At 35.5% G+C, this 23,993-nt stretch overlaps 3 protein-coding genes across 11 annotated transcripts; 2 read left to right on the plus strand and 1 right to left on the minus strand.

The window, feature by feature from the left end:
* The first annotated feature begins 5,521 nt into the window (after window positions 1-5,521).
* On the plus strand, window positions 5,522-6,250 carry LOC6651808. The gene has a single exon (XM_002074290.2). It carries the CDS (start codon window positions 5,522-5,524, stop codon window positions 6,248-6,250), a length of 729 nt encoding a protein of 242 aa, XP_002074326.2.
* Window positions 6,251-7,396: 1,146 nt separating this feature from the next.
* LOC6651809 (membrane-anchored lipid-binding protein YSP2) lies at window positions 7,397-20,985 on the minus strand. 9 transcript variants are annotated; one of them, XR_006954107.1, is made up of 12 exons: window positions 20,467-20,985; window positions 15,170-15,487; window positions 14,445-14,943; window positions 12,552-12,816; window positions 11,409-12,486; window positions 11,077-11,329; window positions 10,875-11,005; window positions 10,615-10,811; window positions 9,975-10,232; window positions 8,472-8,907; window positions 8,070-8,402; window positions 7,397-7,791 (listed from the first exon to the last, which is right to left on the minus strand). XR_006954107.1 is itself a non-coding variant. In XM_047010503.1 (12 exons), exons 1-12 carry the CDS (start codon window positions 20,730-20,732, stop codon window positions 7,756-7,758), a joined length of 3,885 nt encoding a protein of 1,294 aa, XP_046866459.1. In that variant the 5' UTR covers window positions 20,733-20,985; the 3' UTR covers window positions 7,397-7,755. The 9 variants fall into 9 exon arrangements, 5 of the variants coding, with proteins under 5 accessions (XP_046866459.1, XP_046866461.1, XP_046866460.1 ...); XR_006954106.1 differs by having other exon boundaries at window positions 9,948-10,232; XM_047010503.1 differs by having other exon boundaries at window positions 8,282-8,402; window positions 9,948-10,232.
* A 1,249-nt stretch (window positions 20,986-22,234) lies between these two features.
* LOC6651833 (glucose-fructose oxidoreductase domain-containing protein 1) lies at window positions 22,235-23,762 on the plus strand. Its single transcript, XM_002074295.4, has one exon. The coding sequence runs from the start codon at window positions 22,392-22,394 to the stop codon at window positions 23,538-23,540; it is 1,149 nt and encodes a 382-aa protein (XP_002074331.1). The 5' UTR covers window positions 22,235-22,391; the 3' UTR covers window positions 23,541-23,762.
* Window positions 23,763-23,993: the final 231 nt, after the last annotated feature.

A 23,993-nucleotide genomic window follows, 5' to 3' on the forward strand; every position in this document is an offset into this window, starting at 1 on the left:
GTTGTTGTGGTTGTACTACTGTTGCTGCTGCTGCTGTCGCTTTTGTTGCTGTTGTATCTTTTAATGACTCCTCTACAACTTGTTCAGCTGGTGGTGCTCCTGCCGTCGAGTTTATTACCAACGAAGTTGCCGCCGTCGCAGTTGCTGCTGCTGTTGTTGTTGTTATTGTATTTATAATTGCCGGCTGTTGCTGTTGCTGCTGTGTTCCTAGCGTTGCTGTTGCGGCTCCACTTTCTGGTATGATTGTTGCAAAAATTTGTTCGCCAAATATGAAAAGATCCTTGGAAATAATCATTATCACCTTTTTGCGAATTATATATATTTCTCTCTCTCTCTCTCTCTCTGTTTTCCTCTATCTCTTTCTTTTTCTCTCTTATTTTCCAGTTTTAATGCAAATCTTGTTTATATTTTTTTCATTTCCTCTTTATTTTTAATATTGTGTTGGCAAAATTTCATAATTCTCTTGCCTTAATTTCGACTGACGGCTTAAATGGTAAGAAAAGAGTAAAATAATTAATTAATTATCATTGAAGGGAAATTGTAAATTTTGTTGCTAGTTAACTACAAACGATTTAGGCACATTTCCTATCTAATCAAAAAAATGTATAACTATTTTTTATGGCTTAGACTGAAAACCCGATCTGGTTATTAGTTTTATTTTTAATTTGAAATAATTAGTTTTTTCATAATTTTCCAAAGGGCAGATATCACTTTTCGCAGGGTTGAGAAAGAAGAAAGTTTTTTAACCTTAGTAGTCTGGAATGATTCTAAGGGTTTTTTTCAATCCTTTTGAAATTTTTAAAGATGTGAACTACGTAGGAACATGTTCTACCTTTGGAGTCTAACAAAATTTATATTTATAGCAATATTCATCGTGTTTTCTTTTTAAATTTAAACCAACTTTTAATTCATTACAACATAATTTACAATTCTCAGCATTCTTCGTAACAATTCTCAATTTTATTTTAATATTTTATTTCTCGATGAATCTATATAATTTTCAAAGTGTACTGGAGAGACTTTTAACAATTTCTGGCACTAGAACATGATATCGAATTATTTTAGAACAAAGCAAAACTTTAATAAAACATCATAATTTTAGTGTAAATTTTAAAATTAATAATCATTGTCTTTTTTCACAGAGTTTCTTCTATTATTGTGAAGTTTTCTTCGTTTCGTTTTCGATTTAGGAAACTCAAACATCTTTTTTTTTTTGAAATTACTTTAAATTTTCTTAATCCACGAAATCAACAAAACAAAATGTCAACATTATATATTTACTTCATATTTGTTAGCTATTGTGTTTTGTTTCCGTTATATTCCCCCTTTTTATTTTTGGAGAAGCAGAGGGACATGCCGAGACATTTATCTCTTTCCTTCTGTGTTTTATTTTTTTTATTTTGCGATTTTTGTCAATTAGCCCGCGCAAAACAAAGCGCCAGAGCAAAACGGATTCTTTTTTTTTTTGTGTTTCTTTTTGTTTGGTTTTTTATTTCGTGCAATAACAAAAAAAAGTTAATACATACTTATACATACGTATGTACCTATACAATAATATGAAATACAGACATACATATGTACAAAAAAAAAAACAACGCACCCAAAAACGAAGATTTTTTTACAAAATAAAAACGCAGACGAGTTGCCGAATTGTTTGCAAATATTTTAAAAATTCTGTTAAATACAAATTTTTACACAAACACAAAAATATTTTTAATTCAACAATTTGATTGTTGTTGTAAATTTGAAATTGACTTTCTTGTTTATATATTATTAACACATAGCACAAATGTATGTATGTATGTATGTACATATGTAGGGTACATACATAGATCAGAAGAACTTAAGAAGAAATGTGTAAAAGATTTCTTGTTGCTAATGTTGCTGCTGCTTGTGTTGCTGCTTCTGTTTCTACTTCTGATGATGTTGCTGTTGTTGGCGACACGGTGTCACGACGACGACAGCGACAACACGACCACACGACGACAACGACGACGAGCAACAACCAACCACGGCCGCATGAGATCTCTTACTGATCGCTAGCATTCTCATTCGCCCCAAAAGTAAGCTCGCTCCCCCCAGCTGATTAGAGATGAGCCATTTGTGTTAGGGGTACTCAGTTGCCGCGGTTGGAGCAACAGTTGCACACGTTGGCTCTTCAATTCATTTAAGAGATGGAGAAAGGGAAAGAGAGTGACAGAGAAACACAGAGGAAGAGAGCGTTGCGTTTACATTGAATTACAAAGTCATGTTGCTGTCGATTACATGACTCTGATAAACTTTTACATATGAACAATCATATCCCTCTCTCTGGATCAAGGCAAACTAATATCAAAAAAAAAACCTGAAGCTCCTCTAGTGACCGGTGGAACTATACAAAATTTCTAAATGCAATATTATTTAGATTGCTTTTACAACAAATATTAGCAAAATAATGCTAATAAAAAAAGGTTACATCTTTGGAATTGTCCAATTTGTTAAAACAATCTTCTAGGTAAAGAGAAAGAGTATTAATACAGCTGTATTCTTCAAATAAATCATGTCCAGCCTTCTAATTTTTTCTTCTATATTTGGCTTAGCTTTTGTTAACTGTATTCGTAGAGAAACCAAAAGAGAAACAACAAATTTTTATAATAATATAAACTCAAAAAGTTGACTTGGTGATAAAATTGAATTTAAGTTCTTGACTCGCCAACCGAACCAGAAGTCAGTGAACGAGTTTTGAACAGCAACAAAAAAAATCCATGCTGACGGGCAAAGCAAAATTGAGGAAATATACCAATTTAGAATATATGTTACAAATACGTTTTCTACTTTTGTCGAAGGTGACCAATTTCCAGCTCAAAAGGCAATAATTTCATTATTTTTACCATACATTTCCATTATTTTCGCTCATTCTCTCGCTCTCTATCTTTCTCTTTCGTTGTGTGTTATCAGTCATTAAACTCGCACACTACACAGAGTCGTTGACACTGCGTATACGCAATTTGAATGCGTAACAATCTGATACCAGGAATGGGGGTATAAACTAAAAAACTAACCGCATATATGGTACAATAAAATGTACCATTTTGCCAAATGAATGATGATTTGTCAGTTTGTCCGAAATAAAAGAAAAAACTAAAAATCAACTCGAACTTTCCCTCTTATTTGGCTGGTTCTGGTGCCCCATAATTAAGTATATTGACTTATAAACCCATAAAAATATATAAACCCAATTTGCGATTGTTCGACATATTTATGCCCTTAAAAACAAAACTCCTGATTGGATAAGATCCTAGGATTCTAGCAAATCCAAGTTAAACGATATCTTGATGGGCGAGATTTGGATAGTTTATATACATGTCTATGCTATTAGATTTTAAGCTTAAAGAATAAAAGAACGAATTTGCATTGAATGTTAATGGTTTGTAAAGATAAAGATGCATCGGGGCTGTTAAAGAACACTTATTTAGTTACAACTAAAGCAAACTTATCAAGAATATGCACACATATATCACAGCTTCGTATGGAGCTACCTTCCTTTGGTTAAGCGTTGTAAACCATTTCGGGAAGAGTATTAAAGTTCAACCAGAAACAGCGATTGATATTGCTGTTGGCCTACACTCTTTTTTTTATAATTTTCTTAAACTTTTTTTTTTGCCTCTCTATTAAGAAATTTGTTCACGAATTTGTTGTTGTTATTTTGTATTTTTTTATTCATTTATTTATACATACGCACTATTATGAGAATGTGCAAAATGTGCGAGACGAAAACGAATAGAAGAGTGAGAGCGAAAGCGAGACCGGGACGTCGACGACAGCCGTAGAGCTAAACACAAACACACGCACGCATAGTCGTATACGCCTACACGCACACAAAGACAGTTATACGCACTTGTTTTTAACCTTGAAAAAGCAACGCATTTTTATTGCTGTTGTTGTAGTTATAGTTGTTGGATTTCTCTCTGTTATATGGAAAGGCTGTGTCTAGGTGTTTACTGTACAGCTTTTTTTTGTACCGTGGCTGCTGATAAGATTCTTTGTTTCTATTCCATATTGTAAACTTTTTTTTTTTTATTATTCTGTGTACTTTTGGCAAATCATTTAATTTCTGGAAAACAAAAATTTGTTTTTAAGAAAAGGAAATTCTTTCTAATAAATCCTTCAAAAGTGCCCAGAAGAAAACCGGCCTGCTAGGATACTAAAATCGTTATATCACATATTGCACTGATACTAAAAAAATGTCCAGAAAATGCTTTTCTGACAAGGTTGGCCCAGAGTGTCCTCACACCTGCTGGTGCTATTTCAATTCGAGAAGCATTATTCACCGCCTTTATTCAGAAAAGTACATCAGTTCCTTATATTTTCTCACTTGACACACATTTATTAAATCGTCACAACAGAATCAATAGATAAGGCTGTTTAATGTTTATTATATTAAAATGTCAGTGCTTTGACTTCATTTACAATCCTTTTTTCTAAATTGAAAAATAAACACAGAAATCTTACAAACCTTTGCCATGAACTTGTATTTCACTTTTACTTTCACCCAATTTTTACAAAAACATATTCCACTTAATCCGTCATTCAATTTCAGTTTAATGAACTTGAAAATCTTATCAGTCAGGTCCCAGTTTGCGTTGATTTGTCAGCTGTAACGAAACAAAAGAGAATGACCTAACGTATATACATACATATATGCGCATATGTATATTAAAGCAAGCTGATTTATTTTGTATTTTATTAGAGCTTAGTCACTTGGGTTTTCTTTTTTACATAGAAGCGCCTTTGGATTGGAATTCACCTTGAGTATTTACGGAAATTGGAACGCTTTATGAAATATAGAATCCGATACACGGATAATGCTTTGCGTGGTCACCCCTCACATATTTAAATGTATTTAATATTTTTGCATTACCTGTGGCAATTAGTCTGGTACGTTTATAATTAAAAACTGCAAAATATTTAACGTATACAAGTTGCTCCGTCCTATAATTGACGCTGCAATGCATTTCCATTAAAGACTGTTGATAAATAAGTTTAGGACAGTTTTTAAACAAATGCTCGCCTAAAAGTATGCAACACATTTTAAAGTCCGCTAGAATAAACAGTGGATTAACAGCCCGTTTGGATGAGTGTCAGTCAATTTGAGGTAATTTCTTAGAGATTTTAAAATATACTTGTTATTATTGAAATCGTTGCGGATTTGATTATGTTGAAATCTGCCAAAAATCATTTAAAACTTTTTGAATATTTTTATCCTTATATTTAAGCACTCTAACACACTATGTTTTAAAGTGTACCCTACATAAGTAATCTATGAGATTGGCTCTTAAAAAATGTTCTAAATTTTTTACAATCACTTTGTCGTAGAGTTTCTAATCAACAACTGTTACGAGAGTCTGTACCTTTTTCACATTCTAACTTATATATTCTCACAACACCTTCACATCCGAAGTTTTTCTAGTATCCATATTTAAAAAACATTTCAGCAAAACATCTTGTAAAATCAACTTTCATTTAATTTCTTTCTTACACAATGGATGAGCAAATAATATCCATTTATGATATGCTTGTGGAGCGTCATGACAAACAAAAGAAGGTTATTCGAGGCAGAGAGTCTCGTCCGAAGTCTCAGCCGGAAGTCACAGGGAAAGACGCGAAGAAGCAAACCAAAACCAAACCGAGCAAGGGGAAGCAATCCAATGAGAATCCGGTGAGTGAGCAGCAGCAGCAACTTATAGATCGCCGCCTGGCCAATGTGGTGAAGGCTTCCAATTTGATACAAAAGCCGGGTAATTCTGTTATCATTCCGGCGCCTACCAAGAAGGAAGTCCTTAACCAGTTGGTGGAGAAGATGTCATCCAAAGTGCGTAGTATGCAAAGCAAAGTACTAAAACCAGATGCACTTTCGGTCAAGCAATCGGCCAGCTCTAAGACTATAATAATCAAGAAGCCCAAGCAGAAGACTTATCCAGACTCACGTTCAGCTCGTAGTAATAAGCAGAAAAGAAGCAAGCGCTCCAGTATGCCCAGTTCCGGAAAGAAGAACATGACTCCAAAGAAGAAGGATGATAACAATCAAATGAAGAAGCAGCCATTAGCTTCCTCAAAGCCGCCAACGTATAGATCCAAGCTCAAAGTCAGGACTCCCGTAAGCGGATCAAGAAAGTCAAACATGCTGTCCCATAAGTCAAAGATGTCCCTTAAAGAGAAGTCTGGCGTACATCTAGCAACTCCTATTGGTGCAAGCCGTTGGCGTGTCTAAGCTCAAATCGTTAGATCAATACATATATATATATATATAGTGTTAACAGACCAATGACGGTCTTTTTTCAAATTTATTGTTAAAAGTACTGCAACCAAGTACAAAAAAAAAATGTATTAATTAAACGATACTATATTTGATATATATGGTATCATATTATATATGTACATATATAACTTCCGCAATAAAATCCTTACGAATTCAAGTCCGATACAAATGCTTTTGGCGATAATTCAAGATTAATTGCTAAAGACACTTAGGCCGAAGACATCCTCGAGAAAGTCACTCTACAACTTTTTGTCTCCTCCAAACAGACAGGCTAAAGAAGTTAAGTAGCTTTTGAAGCCTTGAAAGGACTCAGACTAATACATAAACAACCTGGGAATCTGAATATCAAATCTTTTTTAGATTCGCCAAGAGAAAGACATCGTATGCATTGCATTCAAATAGAATGGGTGTAGACATTAAAAATTATATAATTTTTTTGTTTTATTTTTGGTTTTTATAATAAATTAGAATTTCATGACATCAGCTTAACATTCAGTTAGTATAGTTGTGTTTCTCCGTTTCATAACTCCGTTTAAATATAAATATTGTGACATTGCTATACACTTGGTATTGTTTTGTGTTTGTTTCTTTTTCTTTTAAGCCAGCCCGAAACATAATTTGACAAGAATTCTTAGTGTGGGATTATTCCAACAATTTAAATTAGTTAATGCTTAGGCTTAGATCTGAATTGCTTAAACACGGATTCAAAACATTTTCACACACAATTTTATAAAATTAAAATGCAACTACTACAAACTAACAATACTTTTCTATATAGTATACATTATATATGTTTTATATGCATGTATACAACACTTTCAATACACAGATATATAATTTTTGCTTAGCATTTATGTTTCCTTAATTGTTTTAGATTATTATTTGGGAAAAGGGCGCCAAAAATGGGGGAGGGAGTTCAAATTGGATGTTACCATAAAAAACATTTTTGCTTTTACAAATATTACATTGTACATAATAAAGACATTTGTTTTTGGTTTCTTTTGTAAGATTGTATAATTTATAAAATTGTTTTTATATGGAAAATTGATTTGATTCATTTGGTTTTAAATGAATTTTTTAAAACAAAAATTCAAGGCCCTCCTGTTTTGTTATTTTGGGTGTTTTTGCTGTTTGTAAATTTTGTGTTACGGTTAACATAAATGCTTTGTGGATCAGGCAAAATAATATAAGTATATATATATATGTAGATATAATACCAACTTAAAATCAAATGCAGCTAGGTATACAAAATTACAACTTTTCTTTTACTTAAAATCTATAAAACGTAGAAATTGTTTTTGTGACTAAATTTTGTAAGTGATTTTAGTTGAATTTTGAATTCAATTATTAATTTTTGGTGGCTTTTTGTTAGCTTATTACTTTTAGTGAAATTATTTATCCTTATTTGGGCGTGGTTAGGATCGGTCATTGATTAGTTCTATTTCATAGCCGCTGTTTTAGTGAAACATGACCTCGGCCAAGGTTTTTTCAGTCTGAAATAAGAATAAAACACAAGAACAGAAAAGAGAACACAAGAAACATAAAACAAATGAAATTTAAATGAAAATTAGAATAACCTGGAAATCAAAAGGAACTAGGAAAACACCTACATATTGCCACTTTGAACCAAATTGATTTGCTGTCATAATAGTACAATTAGAATGACTTAGAACTAAATTAAGTAGATTAATTACCCTTTGGCATAGATCATAGAAAACTTTTCCATCTACTTTCCAAATGTAATTTTATATATGTGTGTGTGTGTGTTTACCTTCACATTCAACAATTGATGCGACTACTCTTGACTGTTTACTGCATTTCTATCTATCTATACGAGATCCAACAATTTTCGCAACTGTGCGAGGCTAATACAAATATCCTTCCATTCGTGTGTTAAAATTCACTATGCATTGCATTAGACAGTGACTCAATGCTATGACGCAGCTGGCCATCATTGTAGATCTTTTCGCAGACAATGCTCACCTTCTTCAACAATTCGATGGCAGTTTGCAGAACTTGATGCCATTTGCGTAATTCGCTTTCATGGGATATTTCCTGCTGGTGCAAAAGCTCTAACCAATCCTGATTTGTATTGGGCAATTCCCTGGGGAACGAGGAAAATCATACATTACACATATATGTATCCACGATTATAAGCAAAGAGTTCACCTACTTTAAGGCTGCCAAACTGGGCATTCGCGCCCGCCGTGTGAGATCCACATCAATCCGTTCTTCCAGCTTCCAGAGCTTAAGTAATAATATCACATTTAATGCCAGCAGTAAGCACATCAACAGTATAACAAACAATGACAATCCCTTGTGTCTGAATCCGTTTTGTCCTTGGCCCATGGCCAGGGCGACGCCTCCCATTGCCCCTGCGGCGCAACTTCCGCTTAAATGCTGCTGCTGCTGATGGAGATGATGGTGATGATGATGGCCACCCAGTTTTTGGAGTTTGCCCTCATGCATCAAGCCATCAGCAGCCGACACAGCAGACGCCGAGGTGGAAGAGACGCCGCCACCAGACAATAATTGTGACTCCAGAGTGTCATTAATTTGTGCCGTGCTGCCCGTTGCTTCCTCCAAGGGTCGTACTTGTGTGGCAGTACCTGTGGGATACAAACACACACACAAAAAAAAAAGGAGGAGACGAGAGAGCGGAGAGAGAGGATGATTCAAATGGACGGTTAGAAATCAAATTATACAAATAAAAAATTTTGAGTGCACTTCGTATGAATGAGACGGGCAACAAAAACACAACATTAAAAATGCCAACATAAAAATATTGAATTCAAAACTAAAAATAATATATGTATAAAAAGCTAATGACAGACAGCAAGCCAGCAATTGCCACTAAAGGGAGAATTATTTGTAAACAAGTTCATCAAAGCGAAATCCGTAAAAAAAATATATATATTCATGATATTTAATTGCATAAAGTAGGCATTCCAAAACGAATTGTTTTAAGTTATGAAAATTAGTGAGAGAAGAAAAGTAATTGCAGTAGTTCTTAAACTTGAATTTTTAATTTGTATAAATAAAGCGGAATTTTTAAACTTCTTAATGAAATTATAAATCTAAAAAGTTGAAGTTTAAATATAGAAAAAAGATTTGGAATAAATGGATTATTATAGTTTATAGGATCGTTGATGCGCAAAGTTAAAACTGTCCGATGCGTGTACTTATATCAGAAACGCCAACTCATACATCAGACTACTATAATTAATGACAAATTGGATGAACTTTACTAAGTTAGATTGACAGTAAAATGCAGATGAGCTATAAGACTGTAAATCAGTAAACTTGCCTATCAAAGTTTGAAGAAATTGTTTTAAATTTGTATATTTGTTTTAATTAATTTACTATCACACAATAGTTTTTATAATCCAGTTAGGAAATTAAATACTTTCAAACTATCTCTTTTGGATCAACACCTTTGAGATAGAAAAAAATCCAATCGGTGTATGTGAAACTAAAGAGCCCTTTTCTGAATTCAATTAAATATAAAGCCGATCAGATCAGTCTGCAGTTTTTTTGTTTTGTTTGAAATCTCAGTCTGTTGTTGAGTTGCTTGCTTTTTGTGTTTTATTAGTGACCCCCGTGGCAATTTCTTGGCAAGATACATAGGAGATCTACGCTAGCTATGTACCTTTACTTGACTGAAATATGGCCTTACGATGTTGCCAATGTGCATGCTGCTGCGGCGATGATGATTGACGATGGAGATGATGATGATGGTGATGATGATGCATATGCAAATGCTGGTGCTGATGATTGGTGGATTGGTGCTGATGCAGTGGAGGCTGGTGAGGATGTGCATATGGATGAGAATGTTGATATTGCTCTCGTATGCTGTCATTGTCCGTACTGTTGCTGGCTGCTGTGGTCGCAGTGGTATCTGATTGTAGTTGTTGTTGATGTTGTTGATTTAAGCCTGTATATGTTGTTGGTAGCTTGTTGTAGCTTTTGTTGGTTTTAGATTGTTGCGGGTGTGTGTGTGTGTGTGTGCATGTATGTATGTATTGATGTATGTATGTGGATTGGGTAGTAGGTAGTTTATATAGTTTGTTTTTCTAAGTAATTTTCAATTGTTTATGGTTCAGATTTAGAATATGATTTTGCGTGTAGATGTATGTACATATGTATTTAATTTGGTTTGATTAGAAGAAGCAATTGGCAATTTTGGCAAGTTGTTGTTCTTGTGATTGTACTTGTTGTTGTTGGTTTTCTTGTTGATGTTGTTGTTGTGGTTGTTGTTGCATTTTGTTTTGTTTGCTTGTTAGACTTTGTGTTAGAAATAAACAAAAAATTCTTACCACGTCTGGGTCGGCGTCCTTTACCCTTGGCCGGTGGTATACAAGTCTCACTCTGAAGGGCATGCAATTGGGAACCAAAGAAATCCTCCAAGCCGGCCCAAGTATTCTTCTCAATGAAACCCTTAACAACACCCCAAATGGATTTCTTATATTTGATTTGAGCGTGTATTGAGAGCATAGTATGATCGTCGACAGTCCTACAAAATGGAAGAAAATAAAAATTAAATCTCAAAATTGAAGCGATTATAATATTAGCTCACCTTGCCAAACAGAAATGTATAAGCACACTGAAGCTATCCGCATATGGAATGCCTGCATTAACACTATTTACATCTATGGAATAAAGTTCACCCGGTTTGCTGCATTCCCGCATTGTTTGGTATTCAGTTACCTAACAAACAGAAACGTTAATATTTATTTACACTTCTCCTTTAAACAAATCTCTTCTCCTCATTCTCTCACCTTGGATGTTTTGGGCCCAACAGAGGCAGCCAATTGCACGGTTACATTTACCACACGCACATTTTGACCTTCATCATTCTTGGACCATTCACCTAAAATCAAATCTGTCGACTTTCGCATGGCATGGAAGTCCGTTATGAATTTGGATTTGGAGAACAAAAGGTTAAACAATGTATCCACACTGATGGGCAATATAGTATGAACAATTTGTCGTCCCTCGTGTGTGGATGTGCATTCGGTGGTGGGTACGAATCTGAAAAAAGAATTGAAATTCAACACCCGCATTGAAATCCATCTGAATGACTATATATATTATTGTTGTTTACACTCACGGCACATTGTTCTCCTCAGAATCGGATGAATCCGAGACATCAGTGGGTGCTGCTTCGGAAGCGTTTTTACCAGCTAATTCCACTTCACGTTGCTGCCTCTGATTTTTACTCAATTTACGTTTATTTGAGGATTCCACCGATGGAGCAGTGATAGTGCTGACACTTGTACTACTGCTAACTTTATCCACGTTCCTTTTATCAGCACTACTGCTGGCTGTGTGGCTAGTGGCTGCTGCTGCCCCAGTGGCTGTGTTGCTGCTGCTATTTGTGAGTGTCGTGGTTGTGGCCGCTGTAGAGGAAGCTGCTGATGTGGAGGAATGAGTGGATAATGTGACGCCCACCGTTTGTTCGGCAGGCTTAACTGAGCTCAGGGTGAGCTCCTTGGCATTGGTTTTCATTTTCTTATTCGATTTGCGTGTATTATCGGCCTTTTGGTTATCAGATCCACTGGCTGAGGCGTTGGCCGATGAATTTAAATTCGAAGATTTCGATGAGTTAAAAAAGTATTTGGTTTTTGATTTGCGTGGCGCAGCTGCTGTCACCGATGATGATGATAGTGCTGCACTTCCTCCACTGGCGCTGCTGGCACTACTGTTTCCACTCTGTTGCTGCTGCTGTTGCTGTGGTAGTAGCTGTATTTGTCCCTGATAATCATCAACAGCCGATTGTAAGTCTAAATCAGTTTCATTATCATTATCCAGTGTGGGGTCTATATAATCCTCATCATCTGTGGTTAAACCAAGTTCTTCACCGTAACAATTGTGCACATATTTCCAAATCTCTTGTGGTGAAAACGGTTTATTCATCAATGTATTCTGCCAGACACGAAAGAGCATCAAAAATGACTTGTCGCGTGCCGCAAATGTGGCAAAAAAATATTTCTCCTTGGCTGTGGCAATCGATATGGCATTGGGTATAACCAAAGCTGTTTTCTCTTTAGTTATGGCTGTGACATCTCTCCATTTAATTGTCAAGTAGGTCTCCCAACTAAAGATATTGGCGTGGAAGCAAACGTAATTCTGTGACACATACAAACGTCCCTGTACCAAAATGTCTCGCTGCAAGGCACACGAGTAGTCTAAAAGAGAATTGAAATTGGTTTATTTCGCTATTCAATTCAATTTTCTTCATGTTGCTACTTACCCACAATTAAACGCTCATCGTTTGGCACCTCTTTGAAGAGTTTCTTAAAGTCCTCGGCTCGAGATTTGTAATTGGGATAGATAACGTTATACCAGGATTTCTTTTTGGCTCTCTCTGAGAGTCTTGAGGTGCTCTTGCCGCTAGCTGGCTTATCGTTAGAGGTTGAGCTGCTGATCACTTGCTGTTGGCTATCGCCACGCACAAATGTATTGGTGCTGCCCTCACTGCTGACTCCTCCTCCTTCACTTAGCTTGCTTTGGTTGTCCTAAAATAAATACAAAAACATTAATAATTAAATGTTTTGGGGGCTTCTTATCCACAGCTCTGACGGCAGAATCTGACTCTTTCTCATTAAGTACTGCTCATCATACAAATTTGGTTTTAAATGGTACTTGAATGAATTATCTTTAATGTGTTGTTTATTTATATGGGCAGCTATTATCGACATATGCAAATTGGATTTTTAAATTGATTTTGTGTTTAAATATTTTGAATTGTACAAAGTGTTGGTAGTTGAGGTAATATCGATTGATTTTTTTGAAATCTCTCCCAACTTAAAGTTGGCCAAATTTCATCATCATACTATAGTAGAGTATTGCCAGTTTGCATGATTTGATAGACTTGGCCCAGCCTTCCATCTACTGGTTTTATAGGTGAGGAATTACTTTTATGTCGATCGAACGATAATGGCTAGAGATAATAATGGCATTATGGCATGATTCATATCTAATTCCAGGAAACTACTCCCCAACAGGTGCCAGTTTTTAACACCTCTCACCTTATCACAACGCACAAACTTTATGGTGTTTCTTTTATTTACACAAATTCACAGATATTGTATAATATGATGCGAGTCTCATCTAACGTTTAGAGACTCTCGATACTCTGTTGACCGTTTTTTTCGTGAGACTGGCGCTCATTGAATTCTAATTTGCTATTGCCAGCCAATATCAACCCACAAAAAAAAAATAGAAATAGTATAGAAAAACCTTATCAATGGGTAAAAAAGCTTCGCTAACAAAAAGAGGCCAAATTTCGAGCTTTTCTTGTTTTTGTTTTTTCTTCCGCAACATATTGAAGGGTAAATCTAATCAGTTCTGATGTTAGTGTTGCCTATATAGCCAACACTTAAATCGTTATGATTTTGGGACAGATAAGAAATCTAATAGCAAAAAGCGGATATATATACAAAGATGACAATATTAACTCGCTGTCTGCCATTCCGTCAATCAATTGATTAAACTGGCTAGCTTTCAATTCTGATTATCAGAAAAAGAGCTCCGAAAGGGTTGCAGGGTTTCGGTTATTCACACATTGTATTAATGTGTTAATGATTCGTATAAATAATCAAAATTGTGCACTACAAACCACAAAATGAAAGCTTATCGGAAAGCTTTTTATTTGTTGTTAAAAAAAACTATATGCATAGAGAGTGGAGACTTTACAAAAGTTAACAAAACAAACGCTGAGAGATATTTGATTAGAAACAGTACATTTAATTTGTCCACATAATATAAAGCTGACTGGTTGAAAAATCTATTTAATTGAGAACAATTTTAGATCACTGCAAAGCATATAAATATTGTCTCGAATGAGTCCGACTATATGTAATTCTTGTATGTATGTACCACCAAGTCACCCCAAAAACCCTTTATTCATATAAGATTTATTACGATTAGTTAAGGATATCATGCTTCTACCTAAAACAAATAGTCCTAAGCAAATGATAATTGATGCTTGCACTCATAGAAACTGTATAAAAAACTTATTGCGTTTACGTTTATGTGCTAACTAGAAACAGATGTCGCTGTTTTCTGTAGTCTTTGTGCTATCGGCCGATAACAACTATCATTTAGTCTGTCCTCCCTCCTCCTTTTGGTCTTTTTCACTCACCTCATCACGTCCGCTGCTCGATGTGGATAACTTGGCTTGTGTTGGTTTGCCTTTTGAGCTGGTGGAACTTTTGCGACTGTTTGGGCTATCCGTATAAGAACCAGCTGTTGTGGTTGCCGGGGTAAATCCGTTGGAATCGACACTTTGCGATTGCAATGGTTGTTGCTGTTGCTGTGGTAGCTGCTGCTGCTGCTCCTTCTTTTCACTGACGACAATATTAATGCTGGGAGTGTTTAATTGTGGGTTCGTGATGGTGGTTGTGGTGCTAGTGGTGGATATGTTGCTGCTGCTACCGCTGTTTGTGGAAATGTTGTTGCTGCTGTTGTGGGGTGCAACAGATTCAAAGCGTTGCTGAGATGCGGAAGACAATGTGGAAATGGATATAGTGCTCTTCTCAATGACTCCACTGCTAGCCTCCTGTATGGTTAATAATTTGGTTCCTAATGTGTTGTTAGTTGTTGTAGTTGTAATGGTTATCTCCTCGGTGATGGATTCGCGCCTGTAAATGCATAATATATAACAGTATATAATTAAATTAGATTACAACTATTGAAGCATTTCTCTAAGGGTAAATATTTGAAAAACAGTAAAAAGAAAACTCTTGAACTAGGCATGCGAAATTTGATTGTACCAAAATAATTCATTCCATCTTACTCAAATTGGTGCACACATCAAGCCGCCTGGCTGGAGAGTTTCTTGAGCTTAGAGTCTACCAGTCTACCTACCTGTCAGCGGCATCAGCAGCATTACTAGCATCATCTTGACCACCATCATTATTGTTATCACCAACAACACCACCGACTGCCCCACCGCCGGTGTCATAATCATTTAGCTCAGTTTCATTTTGTTCCAGTTGCGGATTCAATTGTTGGATATCAAGCTGCTGTTGTTGTTGTTGTTGTTGTTGTTGTTGCTGCTGCTGTTCCTGATGTTGCTGTGGGGTTTGTTGTTCTTGTTGCTGATTCTGTGGTTGACTATCAGCTAACATGTTGCTAGCATGAGCAGGCGGCGATTTATTTGTTTCAATATCAATATCTTTAATCCTACAGTAAAATATATGCAATAAAGAAAAAGAAAATAACAAAAAAAACCGAAAATAAACAAAAATGCCAAAACACAAAAGAAGGAAAAAACACAGAAAAACATGCTTAAAATATTTGTTTATACGTAGAATAGATAAAGAAGAAACCCAGCCACAATTTGTTTTGTTTTCTTGTTTTTTTACAAATTGAAGTACTAATAAATTTTTCGCTTTTCGGGGAATTTCTTTAATGGATGCCTAATTCTAACACTAACAAGAGCGGGTACCTTTCGTTCAATATGTATTTTGGATCAGCATAACTTTGCTCTAAAAAATTTAATGTTGGCTAACAAGAATAGTGTTGGATATAATTTTTGAATTGGTAGGATAATTTTATTTTTCAGATTATTGGGTTTAATAAAGGGATTTTTCTGCCGGCATCGACCAAATAAACAGAAAGTGTATACAAAACTTTGGTCTTATGGTCAGTTTCGAATACCTTGAAATGACTCGAATATTTATATGTAGAATTCATCATGAGAATGATTTTATTCAATCATCCCGTACATGGTTGATTTTCTTTACAATAAAATTAAATTCTAGGAATAAATAAAGATAAACTACCATCAATTTGTTTTTGGTTTTTGCTTGATTTCCTTTATTTATTTATTTTGCAAATATTTATGGATTCGATTTAAAAGAATAAACTTCTGCACAACTCTAAAATTTACTTCTCTCTTCTCCAAGGGATTCAGTTTTGAGTATATACTATAAAGAAAATTTGAAATACATACATACTTCTTTATAACACTCGATTCACTTGACAACTTCAATTGTTTTAATTATTTGTTCCACTTTGCTGTTTAACTTTTCATTTGTTCAGGCTGTTCTTTTGTTCCCCATATGTTTGTGATAAGACGACACCATGATACGGGTTAATTTATAGCTAAATTTATTTCGCTTCTTCTTACTATGTACTCTATTTCGCAATGATAGTTCAATTAATTGATGTTTATGGATTTTGAACTATACCAAGTGACATAATAGTTTTCCGTTCTCCACAATTTTTTGTTTAGCATTTGCATGAATTTCTAAGAATTTGAGTACTTTTTATTTTAAAATTTGTTTTCAATTAAACTCGCTTGTTGTCCAAAGAAGCACCATTGACGAAATGTCGTTCCAATGGCCACTTAACAATCCTAATCAATTAAAATATATGTACTAAGTACGACAATTGATATTACTTTCAATACAAACCTATAATACAATAGTGAGTGTGTGTGGGTGTGCAAATGATTAGAATGATAAGATAAGGTGCTATAGTAGCTTCACTTGGGTTAAATGTTTAATTGTCGATAGTTTAACGGGCCTTTTTTAAGTCTCTAGCATTGTTTAAATCAAATATTAATTTTAGCAACAGCTGACTTGAACTTGTTTTGTGCCCTTGCCAAATTTTCATTATGGAACAATTGTACTCGGTCACAAAAGTTTGACAAATAGCACGTTTCGTATTTAATTACAGAAAATACTTGTGTTTGCAAGTGCAGCAAGATCATTATATAGAATTACTCAAGAATGGAAACAAAGGTCGTAAATCTCGTCTTGCCCATCTGGACAAATCTCAGCATTGCCAGATTGTTTGAAAGCCCAGTTTAATAATACGTTAATATGTCACAATTTAAGAGAAAATTGACGATATATATACATTTATGTAAATACATTTTTTTTCCAATTCATCGCTTCGTTCTGGTGCCTTGGTAATTATGTACTACCTGAAACATGAAAACAACCGTTTCCTTTTTTTTGTTCATTGACTTAAACTTTGATGACTTTCCCACTGATTGTGAATCGTGTGTAGGTAAACTAAAAAATTTCCACTAGAACTGTTCAATTTCACATATACACATACATTTTCTATATGTCTTTTGTACATTTTCATCTTATACATATATGTGTATATAGTACATAGACCCCACAGAACACAAATCGCCAGACCTTATCTGAGTTTTTGTTTTGTTTTGCTTCCATTTCTAGTCTATTATAAAAACGCGAAATGCCACAAATGAATTGAGAAATGTGTAAAAACATAAAAATAATAGCTGGGAAGCTAGCTGGCTAAAACATATGATAATTTTTATTAATTTAGCGACACAATTGAAAATACATGTGACAATAATTTCAAACGAATTGGCATTTTCAGAAGCAACTATGAATCATTTTAGGAAATGTAGTTTTAATTCTCAATTGGAAACGAATAGAAAACTTAATTACACAACCCAAACACTTAATTGTTTACTTATTCATCAAGTGGCATTTAAATCATTCGATACTTTAATTTAATATCTGTACTATATTGTGGCAAGTCCACTAAAGATATCAAAAGCAGCCTTGTAAGAATTAAGGAAAACAATATTTGACCTATATATGCATATATTTACACTCATTTTTACGTATTGAGAACAATATAGTCCACTACAACTATTCGAGAGACAAAAAACCGCATTTGCTTGGCTTAGAGCAGAAGATGAAAGAAATCGGAAGCTACATTGTGTAAACAAAGACAAAACAATAAATATTCTGATAGATACGAAACGTCCTCGAACTATACGCAACCATTGAAAACTAAAGATCTGCATTTACAGCTCGAAAAAAATTTATTATAATTATAACAATTATCTGTTAACGCTTGCAAATGACCTTAACACTGTCCAATCTCCTGGGAGCTTCTCCTATTCACGAAGGGACTCAATGGAGGGAAAAAGAGAGGTATACTTTAATGCTTATGCACATATATCAAAATAATAATATCCAAATGCTTAACTATATACAATCACAATTAATTGCTAGCTATGGAACGAGAGAAAAAAACACGCACGCCATACAGAAACTACGTAAACGTATGTATGTATGGCCTATATATATGTACATATATAGTTAGTTATAGGTGTCTAGCAACGAGTTTTTGGCAATTGGGTAATTAACATTTGGCAAAAGCGTATAACAAACTTCAACTAACAAAACTAACTGACTAACGATATCTAAATGAAGCTTAGTTGGGGGAAACCCAACATAAACGAGTTAATGTGGCGAAAAATCAATAATAAACTATTACATTTTCTTTTTTATGTTTTTTTTTCCTTTTTTGTTGTTGTTTGTTATTGTTTCTTTTGCTAGTTTATTTCCTTCTGATGGTGATTGTTGTTGGTCTTGTTGTTGTTTTCGCCATGCCCACAAATGTATGTCATCGGGCTAAAAACGATGACGAAACATAAATGTTTTGCCAGCTTTCATTATTTTCATTTCTTTTGCTCTATTTTTAGCACCGGTTTCTTCGTTTTTTTTACATATGAATATATAAACATTTTTCTTTGCACAAAATTTGTCATTAATTTATGATGATCTGCTGGTATCTCTTAGGAACGTTTTGTCCTTAATTATTTAATTAATTTCTAAGGCACGCGATGGCTTTCAGTCGAGTTGGGCCGAACTAAACCGGACGCACGGGCGGCCGCACGTCATTTCAGCGCAACGTTTGAATTTGCACTCGTGGGTGCCCTCTCCTAGTGCCTATTCTGCCTAGTGCCAGTCAGTCGACGCAGACGTAGAAGCAGACGTAGCCGGCGGAGCAAACAACAGCAAAAAGTAATAACAACAATCGGGCCTGGCCATATAAGAGATGGCGTCGACAAGTCTATACTCTGCAAAGCGGGTTTTTACCCTCCTAATGTGTGCCTAAATTAGACAAAAATAAAGAAATCATTATAGCTTAAGTTCTTGACGTATTTACATATATGCAAAGGATTTCATTAAGAAGTCCATACAGATAACACGACTCATATCTAGCAAAAAAGTTGATTCTGGACAAAACCAATCCAGCATTTTATATAATTTCAAATCATTTTATATCATTTTTTCAAAACCTCAATCTGATAAAAGTACTTTTGAGCGAAATTTGTGATCATAAATGACTTACATAGGTACATAATCAGCCTTATATTTTGTTATTGTAGTTTATATAAATCAGAATCTTAGAATCTTATTTTTATCAAGGAAAAATTTTAATCAAATCCAAATGCTGAGTGTGATGTAGGTTAAAAGGGTGCCTAACTTTTGCTTGACTAAATTAAATATATGTATATTAATATATTAAAGCGATATGTTCAAAAAGAGTTTTTGAAGCAGAGTTTTTATTTAAATGGGCAGAGTATATAAAGTAGATCATCCTCATGTCTCAGAAAGTACACTTAGCTTGAAGAAGTGTATAACTATAATGAAAATAATTGCGATTGCATTAAAAATAAGTTTATAACGATGAAGTATATATTGTCCATAGACGATTTAAATCCTTGTTTATTTAAACACACAAACATAGCTAATAACGTAAAAGTTTTCAGTAGACATTTCATATAAATTTCAGATGGTAAATGTAAAATTTTTACCAACAAGTTCAAGTTGACCCAATTTAAAATGGTATGTGACCATTAACATAAAATATAGATATGGTTAGTTAGACAGTAAAGGTAGAAAACTCTGAATACCTAATTGACCCCCTTTTGATAAGGGTATGCGCGAAAGGTCTTCATTTGGAGATATCATGGAAACTACGCTTCAGTGAGTACAAAACTAAAAGTTGGTACTTTTTAAAAAGTTATATATGTATGTACATATGTACTATGTACATATATATAAACGGAGCAACTGTTGCGCAATGCAAATGGGAGTGAAAGGTTTTAAACGTATCTGTTTATATATACCTGATATATTAATCAGTGCGAAACTGTCATAAAATACAAGTAACTATGTATAATAACACATAAAGGTAAAAATTAAATTGGTAAGGAACAGCAAGCATTATATTTTTTCATCATGCAAAACCAGCAAAAAAATACAACTACGAAAAATTTGTAATAATGCTATGTAAATTTGGGTGGTTGATGATTATTACGGGGAGGATAGGAAGTGGGAGGGGTTGGTACTGAAGTAAGAGCAAAGTTATCTTACATGGGCGCCGAGTTCAAGCTGGCAGTGCGTTTGTGTTTTTGTTGTTGTTGTTGTTGCTGCTGCTGCTGACGAGTGTGGCTTTGAGCAGTGGCCAAGGATTTTGGCAATGCACCTTGACTGGAAGATTTGCAAAGAGCGACAAAACGTGACGTTGCCGCTGACGTCGATGTCGATGTCGATGCCGACGATGCTGCTATTGCTGATGAGGTTGACTGTGGTTCTTGTTGTTGTTGTGGCTGCTGGCGCTGCTGTGTAGCAAAATGCATGACAACGGGCAATCGGGTGCCGTTTACAATTTCCACAGTTTTAACTGTTGTTTTTCTTACTCTTTCTTTTACACTTTAGTTGATCTCAATTAAAATTCATTTGAATAATATTTTACGTAGTTTTCTTCTTCGTGTTCTCGCCCACTCTTATTTGTTCTGCTGCTGGCGCTGCTGCGTCGCTGCTTTTGCTACGTTTCTTGGTTCTGTTGATGGACGTTTTCTTTTTGTTTTTAAAATCTTTCATAATTGGAAAACACTTAATTGCTCAATTTTATTTATATGAAGTGTCTATTTAACTTAAATTTTTACTTTTATTAATTTTAAAATGAGATTCATGTATAAATTCTAAAAATTTCTGTTTACTTCAGACTGGTGTTGGTAAAGGTAAACACCCCCACTACGTTCTCAACACTGATTCAGACTCGCTGCGCACTGCACAATGGGTCAGATTTAGTGTTTTTTGGGCATAAACTACAATTTGACTGCTAGAAGTGTGTACTTTTGCATGACTAAAATAGAATTTTGATTTTAATAAAACTTTTAAATTTTTCCTATCTGCATAATGTGAGGCTTAATTTTTCGGAAAATTTTTTATAAAATAGTTATGAAAATTTCTTTTTTTTTTTAAAGATGTCTCCAATGTATGCATTTTCAAGTTATTAGGTTAATCTAAAAACTTTTCAACTAAGTTAAAAAAAAATTTTGCACAATCTGCACTGATGAGCTCGAAATTTGCATTCGCCGTATAACATTTAATTCGCCGCTGTTTTTTCGCTGCCATTTTTAAGGCGCCATTTTCAATATTTCGTTACTTAAAAGAATAATTTGTAATATGGTAAGGGAAATAAAGACCTCTGTCCGAATCTCTAAAAATAAGATTACAAAATCATTTTTAAACATGTTTGGATTTATATTATTCACAGTTGCGTGAGATGTTCCAAATTGCTGCAAGTTTACTGCAGACATTTGCTGAGCAGATGCTTGGAGATTTGCTTTGCTGGTTGTTGTGAGTTGCTGCCGTGAAGCCCTGGAGCTGAGAGGCATGTACTGTGAAGTGCTGGTGCTGCCCTGCTGTTTGTTGCTGCTGCTGCGTCGCTAAATGATGCTGTTGAGTTGCAGCATTTGGAGGATCTGGAGTTGAGGATTGCTGCTGCTGGAGGCCAACAGCAGATGAAAAGTTCTGAGCTGATGCTACATGTTGCTGTTGATTGGGCTTGAGTCGATTTTATGCTGTGTTATTACAGAGTTTGACGTGTGTCTGAAGGAGTTTGTAACTCTTTTCATTAGTTTGTTAGGCAGCGATTCGATACGCTTCAACTAGGAGTTGCTGGCAAGGCTACCCCACACGTGAATAGCATACGTGTTGAAAGAATCCTTGAAGACAGTATTATTATTTCTGCCACATTTGAAAATTCGCGCTAACTCGTTTTTTCTCTAGAGCTGAGAGTCCCAACGTGGTCTTGCAGCCCTTGATGTATCGAGTGCCATCTCTAGATGTTCGAGCTGGACTCTTTTGTTCGAAGTGGTTGCAAGCGGGTGTTATTGTTTATTTACGTTGCTTAAATTACCGAAAAATTAAAAATAGTTTAGAACATTGAATTTAATTTGAAACAGATTTAACAATTTAGAGACAAAGGAAGACAGATACACGGTAGAGACATGTTGCCGGGCGTGGGAGTCTTTGGGACCGGGGAGATAGCCAATGTACTGGTGCCTCTGCTGCGTGAGAAGGGATTCGAAGTGAGGGCCATTTGGGGCCGAACTTTAAAAGAGGCTAAGGAAACAGCGCAGAGCCAAAATGTGTCCTTCCACACGAATGTGATCGATGATGTACTACTCCGCAAGGATGTGGACTTGGTGTTTATAGTGTGCCAGCCGTTCCTTCATGCTGAAATCTCTGTGAAGGCGCTGGGCATTGGCAAGCATGTGGTGTGCGACAAGCCAGCGGGACTGCATCAGCAGGATGCGTTGAAGATGGTGCGGGCCTCCCAGTATTATCCAACTCTCATCTCTCTGGTGAATCATCCTTTAAGGTTTCTGCCGGCCTTCACCCACATGCGGCGCTGCTTGCAAGAAGATTTCATTGGGCCCGATGTGGTACTAATGGATGTGCGTGTTCAGTTGGGCACTCTGTTTCCAGAGCAATACAATTGGATGTGCGACGCCCAGATGGGTGGCGGTGCCTTGAATCTGGTAGGAAGTGTTGTGGATCTGGTTAGCTTCCTCTTGCAGCAGCAAGCTGTTCGTGTCCATGGCGTGTTGCGATCCTACACAAAAACAACGCCTGCCATTAACGGCATTCGACAGATTACTGCTCCAGATTTCTGCAATTTCCAAATGGAATTATCGAAAGGGACGCTGGTCACAGTAGCTCTTCATAGTCATACTGTGCCAGCTAAGGCCTTTTCTCAGGAGGTTCTGGTCTATGGCAGCAAGGGTCATTTGGTGGTGCGTGGCGGCGATTTGTTTGCGCTAAAAGAAGGCCAACCCAAGGAAGAAGCTGTTTACGTAGATGTTCAGGATTTGCATTTCTCAACGAATAATTCACTCCTGCCTCGTCCCTACATCAAGGGTCTGTGCAAGATGGTAGGTGCTCTGAAGGAAGCATTTGGCAGCAAAGAGTCCTCCTGGATTAAGGCACCGGTTTGCACGGCTTCCACCTTTGAAGATGGTCTTTATGTTCAGGCCGTCGTCGAGGCCATCCGCAAATCGAATGAGAGCAGACAATGGCAACGTGTTGAACTCTCCACTGATGCACCACTTAACCATGACCAGATCATACGATATGCACGCATGTCTACTATGTAAAAAACCTGGAAAAGAAGCTCATCGTGCAATCCACAATATACATGCTATTCCATGTACTAGTTTATATTTTTGTGTCTAGCTATTTAAGCATGTTGTTAGTAACAATAATTTAGGTTTTTCTATTCATTTTACCATTACCATCGAATGTATTTAACTTATTTTCTTATTCGGCATTTACTGTTCAATAAAAACTATCTTGCGTATTTTTGTAAAAAAATTTAACTGGTTTGTTCAACAGGCCAAACGGCTAACTTTAACGAAAGGGTTAATTGGCTCACTGTTGAATAAGTAAATAAGTACCTAAAGTACGAGTGAGTATTCGTTCAGATTCTTACTTATTCATAACTATATAAATAAATGCAGTATTCAACTAAATTTTGGATTTCCCTTCGAATATAGCTTTCATAGTATTGATCGGCCCATTCTGTTTAGCTGTATGCACATATACCGTTT

This window comes from Drosophila willistoni (genome assembly GCF_018902025.1).
Source record: "Drosophila willistoni isolate 14030-0811.24 chromosome 2R unlocalized genomic scaffold, UCI_dwil_1.1 Seg167, whole genome shotgun sequence".
NCBI classification, from domain to species: Eukaryota; Metazoa; Arthropoda; class Insecta; order Diptera; family Drosophilidae; genus Drosophila; species Drosophila willistoni.

Bases quoted from the DNA above. Each gene is read 5' to 3' on its own strand.
- LOC6651808 (XM_002074290.2), top strand. From the start codon at position 5,522: ATGGATGAGCAAATAATATCCATTTATGATATGCTTGTGGAGCGTCAT.
- LOC6651809 (XM_047010503.1), bottom strand. From the start codon at position 20,732: ATGCATTTTGCTACACAGCAGCGCCAGCAGCCACAACAACAACAAGAA. The intron at 11,330-11,408 runs GTGAGTGTAAAC...TTCTTTTTTCAG, and splicing joins TCTGAGGAGAACAATGTGCC to ATTCGTACCCACCACCGAAT. The intron at 11,006-11,076 runs GTGAGAGAATGA...TCTGTTTGTTAG, and splicing joins TTGGGCCCAAAACATCCAAG to GTAACTGAATACCAAACAAT.
- LOC6651833 (XM_002074295.4), top strand. From the start codon at position 22,392: ATGTTGCCGGGCGTGGGAGTCTTTGGGACCGGGGAGATAGCCAATGTA.